This window comes from Pantherophis guttatus, chromosome 2 (genome assembly GCF_059756535.1).
Source record: "Pantherophis guttatus breed Tessera chromosome 2, ASM5975653v1, whole genome shotgun sequence".
Classification (NCBI taxonomy): Eukaryota; Metazoa; Chordata; class Lepidosauria; order Squamata; family Colubridae; genus Pantherophis; species Pantherophis guttatus.
In genome coordinates, this window is record NC_142064.1 from 274,831,803 (window position 1) to 274,840,343 (window position 8,541).

At 40.9% G+C, this 8,541-nt stretch overlaps 1 protein-coding gene across 1 annotated transcript; it reads right to left on the bottom strand.

The window, feature by feature from the left end:
* Nucleotides 1-279: 279 nt before the first annotated feature.
* Nucleotides 280-7,770, bottom strand: LOC148115943 (vomeronasal type-2 receptor 26-like). The gene is made up of 4 exons (XM_087885312.1): nt 7,741-7,770; nt 3,725-3,808; nt 3,251-3,377; nt 280-1,190 (listed from the first exon to the last, which is right to left on the bottom strand). The coding sequence occupies exons 1-4, from the start codon at nt 7,768-7,770 to the stop codon at nt 280-282; spliced, it is 1,152 nt and encodes a 383-aa protein (XP_087741438.1).
* Nucleotides 7,771-8,541: the final 771 nt, after the last annotated feature.

Below are 8,541 nucleotides of genomic sequence, written 5' to 3' on the forward strand. Positions count from 1 at the left end.
TATTTCTGGCATAGCAACAAGAATCTAATTGCACACAGGTCAAGATTTTAAAAAATCTGGGTGTGGCATCTGAGGCCTCAAGTAGGCTAAGGACATTGGCAGATATTCTGCTCAATGGACATCTTTGAATTTTACTTTATCCAGTTTGGTATATTATCTTCCAAATGCCCTTTAAACATGGTAGGGACAATCATTGGCCTGCTTATGTATGGAGAAGAGCTTGGACCATTATCTTGGTGCAGGCTATTGAAAAAGGTTAAGACCTAAAATTCCTCTGTCTCATATTTCTACAGTTTTTCTGGTTGTAAGATGCTCCTTTGTGTTCAGGTCTGGCCTCAGAATGATGATGTAGCACTTGGGGATGAAGATGCAGCCCAGCAGAGCAGCACTGGAGGCCAAGATGGAGAAGACCTGAACAGCCACCATGTATTTCCCTTTAGTGCTCAGGTAGGTGGGAACAAAAGTCACCCAGACACTGCAGAAGACTAGCATGCTGAAGGTGATCAGCTTAGCTTCATTGAAGGCGCCGGGGAGATCCCTGGCAAGGAAAGCCACGGTGAAGCAGACGACAGCCAGGAAGCCCAGGTAGCTGAGGATGATGTAGAACATGACATCATAGCCTTCATTGCATTGCAGAATGATCATTCTAGGCTGGGAATGGAGGTCAAAATCAGGGAATGGGGGAGAAACACACAGCCAGATGGAGCAGATGATAATTTGGACAGCAGAACAAGAAAGGATGACGGAGTTGGCCAAGCTCTTCCCCAGCCATCTCTTCACTTGGTTTCCTGGTTTTGTGGCCAGAAAAGCCAGCACCACTGTGATTGTTTTGGCCAAGATAGAAGAAATGGCAACTGAGAAAGTGATGCTGAAAAGTGTTTGTCGGAGAAGACAGGTGGCTTTTCTTGGTTGACCAATGAAAAGGAAAGAAGACAAGAAGCAAAGCAGGAGGGAGACCAGGAGGATGTAAGAGAGGTCCCGATTGTTGGCTTTGACAATGGGAGTTTCTAGGTATTTAATGAATATGATTAAAACAAGGCCCGTGGTTAGGAACAAGATTAGGGCAAAAGAGACCAGGATGATGCCCAGGTATTCTTCGTAAGACAGGAAGGTTATAATTTTGGGGATACATTTTATTCGGTCCTCATTTGGATATTGATCAGGTGGACACTTGCTGCATTTTTCTATATCTAAGAATATCAAAGAATATTTTTTTAAAACAACCTCTCCATTCACATTTTAAGAAATAGCTTCTTAGGACATCAGATACCAAGAACATTTCCCCAAATGCATGTTTTAAGACCTCCTCAAAATAAAGATAATATATATATATATACATACATGCACACATACCTGTATGTATGTATGTGCATGTGTGCATGTTTGTGATATATGTGTGTGTGTGTGTATACACATACATACATACACACATATGTACATACACACATATACACACATATCTATAAATCTATAAATCTATAAATCTATACATATACATATACATATACATATACATATACATATACATATACATATACATATACATATACATATACATATACATATACATACTAAAGAAAGACGCAGACATCCTGCAAGCTCCGGAACTTAAATTTTTAAAATTTTACCAAGTTTTCATCAAGTTAGTAAAATAAAATTTTAATTATTTTAACATTTTAAATTCCGGAGCTCTCAAGTTTTCGTGGGTGTATGTATGTAAAAAGTTAAAATCTCAGGTATTTTCCCGCGTCATTAAAAATCTGTTGGTTAAAATGTTTAAAATCCTGATTAAAATCCCATTTTAAAATCCTCTAAATTCCCAACAAAACCAGCATACGTCAGCAGCAGCGAACATAGAAAAGTGACAATTCCGACCTCAGCTTCTAAACTGATGGTAGGGGCCCGATGATGACAAGTTAGAGAGCTTGTCGAAACGTTGCCAAAAAAAGAAAACCTTTAAAGTGTTGGTTAGGATTCTAGCCAAAGTTTCAAAAGACCTTACAAAGTATTTTGTTGAGAATTTAGAGGATTTTAAGATGAGATTTTAATCAGGATTTTAAGCATTTTAACCAACAGATTTTTAATGATGCGGGAAAATACCCGAGTTTTTAACTTTTTACACACACACATACACACATACATATGTGTGTGTGTGTGTGTGTGTGTGTGTACAGTATATATACCCGTGAAAACTTACATAGAGAAATACACACACACACACACACACACACACACACACACACACACACATATGCAATGTATGGCTGTGAAAGTTGGACCATAAGAAAGGCTGAGTGCCAAAGAATGGAGGCCTTTGAACTATGTTGCTGGAGAAGACTCTTGCGAGTCCCTTGGACTGCAAATCGATCAAAACGGTCAGTTCTAGAGGAGATCAACCCTGACTGCTCTTTAGAAGGCCAGATCCTGAAAATGAAACTCAAATACTTTGGCTACCTAATGAGAAGGAAGGGCTCACTGGAGAAGAGCCTAATGCTGGGAAAGATTGAGGGCAAAAGAAGAAGGGGATGACAGAGAATGAGGTGGCTGGATGGAGTGACTGAAGCAGTAGACATGAGCTTAAATGGACTCCAGAGGATGGTAGAGGACAGGAAGGCCTGGAGGAATGTTGTCCATTGGGTTATGATGGGTTGGATACAATTTCACGAATAACAACAATATATACTCTCTCCCTCTCCCTCTCCCTCCCTCCCTCTCTCTCTCTCTCTCTCTCTCTCTCTCTCTCTCTCTCTCTCTCTCTCTCTCTCTCTCTCTGTGTGTGTGTGTGTGTGTGTGTGTGTACAGGAACAGTGGAAATGTGGGTGAAATGAGATGTCCCCAAAATTGTCCACAGCACCTCATTGTGGAACAGTATAACTTCTTGGTGGGAGGCCCATATAGAATACATTGGAAGATTCTTTCCATGATTATACTAAGGTATTTCCTCAAGTTTCAAAGAAATCTGATTTTCCTAGAAATCAAAATATGGAAGGAAATATCCAAATTAAATCTAGAAGACAGCTTTTATATGGTAGTAATGCAGATTGCCTAATATGGCAAACCCTCTTATCTCTTGGCAGCCTCTCTTTCAAGATCATTTTGCTGTTCTTCCCATTAGATAAGAAATTGTGCACTTTTACAATAAAGAAGAAAACAGGTGAGTTTCAATCAGTCTTTTAACTTGCACTTCCAGAAAAATGCTCTGGATGAATCTACTTCCCCAATGCCTCCTCTTTTCTTTGGTGTCACCTACCTTCCTGAGTGGAGATGGTCCCCTCTGGACAAGGAACACAGTCATAACAGCAAACTGGCTCTCCTTCTCGAGCCCGCTTTTCAAATCCAGGATGACAACTTTCCACACATTTGGACTCAGGCAGAGACTAAGCAGAAAAACAATTAATGCCAAAGAAAATATGTTAGGACTAACCATCCATAAAAATCAAAGGTCAAAATAAACCTTAGCCAAAGAAACTCTATACTTCAATCAGATAAGCCTGAACTCTCTAACGAGTTCCAAGTAGTTGCAAGAGATACAACTACTGACAGGTTCTGCATTTAGGCAAGAATAGGAAAGAAAAACCAACTGTATAGGTATAGACTAGGTGAAACTTCGCTTAAGGGGGATCTACCTGTGTTTCTCCAAAAAGAAGGCCGGGTCTTATTTTTTTTTTGACCCCTGAAAAACTGGCTAGGCCTTATATTTGGAGGGTTCCAATTATTGACTCACTTCACGATGGTAGCGCCGACAGCCCCGCCCAGCAGGATTGATCCGGAGCTCTGTTATCACCTGCAGGTGCCTTCCGGCAGGCATCTAAAAACAAAACAGAGACCAGAGTGATGGGTGCAAGTGGCAGCAAGTGGCCGCAGGAGAAGCAGCCGCAGAAGAAGGTGAGGCAGGTGTCAGGGTGTGCGAGGCCTGGTAAGTAGGGCAGCTCTACCCCCATCCCCACCCTAGGTTATTTTTTACCTGTGTGCCTTGAACATCAGGGTGGGCAGGGTCTTAATTAGGACTAATTTTGTGAGTGGGGCTTATTCTGATTACATGTGCTCAAAAACACAATAGGACTTCTTTTCAAGGTGGGTCGTCTTTTTGGAGAAACACGGTAGAAGTCCTAGTAGTTCAACATTTAAATATGAATCAACAGCAGCCAAAAAAGCCAATGCAATCCTAGGATTCATTAATGGAAGAACAGAATCAAGATCACATGAAGAGCTAGTACTGCTTTACAAACCCTTAATGAGACCACACTTGGAATCCTGCATCCAGTTCTGGTGACCACAATATAAAAAGTGTTGAGACTCTGGAAAGAGTGCAGAGAAGAGCAACTAAGGTGATCAGGGGACTGGAGGCTAAAACATACGAACAATGGTTACGGGAAATGGGTATATCCAGTCTAATGAAAAGAAGGACTAGGGGGGACTAGGGGTGATCACTGTTCCAATATTTGAGGGGCTCCTACAAAGTCAGGTGGGTTTCAAACTATTTTCCAAAGCACCAAAAGGCAAGACAAGAAACAATGGTTGAAACTAATGAAGGAGAGGAGCAACGTAGAACTAAAGAGAACCCTAATGGTGAAAGTCATCAACCAAGGGAATAGCTTGAATAGTCCAATAGACCAATAGACCAATGAATAATCTTCAGAAGTTGTGGGTGTTCCATCATTGGAGGCTTACAAAAAGAGACAGGACAACCATTTGTCCAAAATGGGACAGTGTCTCCTGCTTGAGCAGGGAGTTGGACTAGAAGAGCTCAGAGCTCCCTCCCAACTTTATTATTCTGTTCTAACCTGAAATGGAGGCTCAGGCTATAGGAAAAAGATGAAAGACAGCAATATTTCTCCCACCTTGTTGACTGACTTTAGCAATGACAGAGTTTCATCACTGGCAGTAAATCTTTGCCTCTCAAAACTCCCCAGTTGCTCATTGATGGGAGCCCGTCCGGGAAGAAGCAGCCAGCTTATGACGTTCAAATCTGTTGCTACATCTCCATTTTGGTCCACGTACAATTTCCAATGGGAAATATTGAAAAACTCATTCTTCTCCAGAAATGGATGGAACTAGAATAAAAATCCAGGAATTTTAAAAGCAGAAAACTTGGTTTCTTATCACAGGTGGTCTTTTCACATTTGAAACTTTAATTCAAAGTTGTTTAACTTGCAAGCATAGTGAGTTAGGAGAACAAGTGTTACCACTATCTTCACAACTAAAAAATGCTCAGATAAATCTGGCTCAGATAAATTGGTAGATGATATGTGAAAAAGAATAGGTATTGGCAAAATATAATTTGCCTATTAAACGGAATATTTTAGAACACATCACAAAAAAAATTAAACAAACAAACAATGAGATTATTCATAAATGCCTTGGGGGGAGGGAGGGAGAAAGAAACGTGGAGTTCTCAAGAAGAAAATTGCCAGGCTAATCTTTTTCCAAGTAGACCAGATGGGAAACATGACCCCATAAGCTAATTTTACATTATTGTAAGGTACATTATGAGTTCTTACAAGTTTCATAGCACAAATTTCCCACCAATACCAATCTCCCCCCAAAAAACAACCCTGTGAGATTAGTTGGGCAGAGATTGATCAACTGGGATGGGTCAACCTGGGATCCATCAGACTGAATCAACCTGGGATCCATCAGGTTGATCGGGCTGAGAGTGAGTGATTGGCCAAAGTAACCCAGATGGCTTTCATGGTTAAGACAGGATTTGAATTTACAATATCCCAATATGTAGCCTGCTGGTATGCCATATATCCAAATATCATTACACTTTCTTAATAGATTATGAGAATGCTGGTGATATAACTTGATTTCATCAAAGTATCAGCAATATATTTTCTGATGCGATGATTAGAAATCTGAATCTTAAGTGAAGACTGAATAATATGATAACTAAATGTATAAAAATAGTCTTAAAAATTGTACTGAAATGATTTTCTATGCTCCTTGTATAACTGGGGAGTGGTGGAAAACAATTTTTGTGTTTTCCTGAAAATAAGACCCTGTCTTATATATTTATATATATATATATTTATATATTTTTTTAAACTCTGAAATAAGCACTTGGTCTTATTTTCAGGGAGGTCTTATTTATTTCATCACAGCCAATCAGAACTCTTCAACTTCCTGGATATGCAACATTATTATTTTGGGGTGTGTGGAGCAAGACATGGCTCCTCTTGCTGTCTTTAGTAAAATAGTAAATAGTAGATAGTAAAACCACCGGTTTTACTATCAGTTCTATAGAACTGGTGCGAACCGGGGGCAGCCCACCAGCTGGACAAACTTATTCTGATATCATTTTAAGAATAAAGTGCTTCCAATTTTTTTTTTTTTGAATACTGCCTATTTGTATGCAGATTACTAGTTTACTATACATGAACAGATTGTCTGTCTAAAGTCTTTAGCGTGTGCTCTTCAATCTGAAATTAGGTGACCAATTCAGCGTGTGTGCTCTGTTGAGGTGCTCCACTATTAGCCCCCTATTTCACAAAGATCCTGCATGAGAAGGGCAGTATGGACAATTCGTTGGATCTGGCAGAGTGAGAAATGTGGACTTTACATCAAAGATGACTTTGATGTATCCCTGCATAAGAGTTGCTCTATCCCTGCTAAACTTAATGGGGAAACTAAGGGGGTAGGTCCAGCTGTTTCTGATGATGAAGACTCAATTGGGCAGGGGATGGTGGTCCATGCAGGAAAAGTTACCTTGATAAGGGAAGGCCTGCATCTGGTATTGCAAATCAGCCATGGGTGGTGAGTACAGTATCTAAAAACAGAAGCCATATTCTGGTTGGTGACTCAATTGTAAGAGGTATCTATTTAGGAAAGGATGTGGTGTATTGAAGGAGATAAAGTATCTGCCTGGTACAATTGCCAGCAGAGAAAAGGTGGTGAATTGTTAGGATTGTCAAGAATGCTAGCAAGGATCTTGATGTTATTGTGCATCTTAGCAGAAATGATACGTCCAAAAGAGAATTGTTCTCTATAAATAAGGATTTCCAGAGTTTGGAGCATGAATTCCTTAATTGATTGGACCCACAAGATGTCATTTTTCTGGCATGGGTGGGCTGGGCCTGTCCCACTGGGGTGAAATGGTTCCTCAGGTAGCCTGGACTCATGACATGCAGGGCTTTAAAGGTTACAATCAACACCTTGAATTGCACCTGGAAGCAAACTGGTACACAGTGCAGCTAGTGGAGCAGTGATGTAACATGGGCTACCCCAGGGATCCCAAGAACTGTCCACACCACTGAATTCTGCACCAGTTGTAGCCTCCAAATCTCTTCAAGGGTAGCCCCATGTAAAATGCATTGCAATAGTCCAAGAAGGAGATGACCAAAAATTGAGTGACTAAACACAGGGATTCCTGATCCAGGAAAGGATGCAAGTGGTGCACAACACACTGTTGTGCAAAGGCTGTCTTAGCTGTGACTGCCACCTGCTCTTCAAGGAGTTGTGAGTCCAGAAGAACCCAAAAGTTCTGAACCAGTTTTTCAGGGGTAGCGAAACCCTGTCCAGAACTAAAGATGTTAAATTATTAGATCCTAAAGATCCACGCAGCAAAAGCCTCTTGGTGTTGCCAGCATTCAGCCAAAGCTTCTTATCCTCCATCCCTGCAATGTGATTCTCTGTGTGGTTAGTCTGGCCAGCCTTTTGGCCTTTTGTAGCACAAGGAGGTTGAGAAGGTCCTTCTACCTCTCCTTTGGGGTTTTATGCATCCTGGGAGGAACTCCATACCTGCCATGGCTGCAGCTTTGACGCCTCCATGCTCTCGTCACCCTTCTTGCTTCTCCTTCTGGATCTGGAAGAATATGCAGCTTTCAAGGCATGGGCCAGAGTCTTAACAACACTGTGTAAACGGAGGTGAAAAGGGATCCACTTGCTTCTATTTTCTGGTATAGGCTCCAGGGGTGCTTTCTGGGTACATCTTTTCCGACTTTTGACAGAAAAGATGTGCTTTGAAAAAGAACAGTGAAAAAAACGATCTTCCAATTTCACATAGAGTTTACTTCCAACAGCATCATCTTCTGGCCTTCCTTTTTCCTGAAAAGCAAAGCTCTAAATACTATGGGCGTATTTGTAAAGATCCACCCTACTCAATACCAAATACTCGATGGCTCCCAAGATCCAGATTTTCCCTTCAATCGGTCCTGGCATAGTGTCAAATTTAAACTGGAAACTACAAATTCTGTCCCAAATGTTAATATTTTCTATGTAGTTCACAAAGACATTGACTTGTCTCCACTTAGAAACATCATCACTGTGAGCTGCTGTATATCCAGTGTCTGAGAATCGTCGTGATATAACAACACAAATTCCATTTCTGACAAGCGTAGGAGTAAAAGTCCTCATGAAATTCTCTCCCTCCTCTGTGTCTGAAGTAATGAGACCAATCAAAGTCCATCTAAAATGGAGGAGCAGTTGGAGAATTGCTGGGTACGTGATCCCTTTTGGGGGGAGCATCCGGTGGAAAAAAGGGAATTGACTTTTTTCATTCTGAGACTCTGAAACAAATGCATCACTCATCTGAAAAGGCAA

Excerpts from the sequence above, each read along its gene's own strand:
- LOC148115943 (XM_087885312.1), bottom strand. The coding sequence starts at position 7,770 with ATGGAGGCGTCAAAGCTGCAGCCATGGCAG. Across the intron at positions 3,809-7,740 it reads CAAAGCTGCAGCCATGGCAG|ATGCCTGCCGGAAGGCACCT; the intron begins GTATGGAGTTCC and ends TTTTGTTTTTAG. Across the intron at positions 1,191-3,250 it reads GACCATCTCCACTCAGGAAG|ATATAGAAAAATGCAGCAAG; the intron begins GTAGGTGACACC and ends TGATATTCTTAG.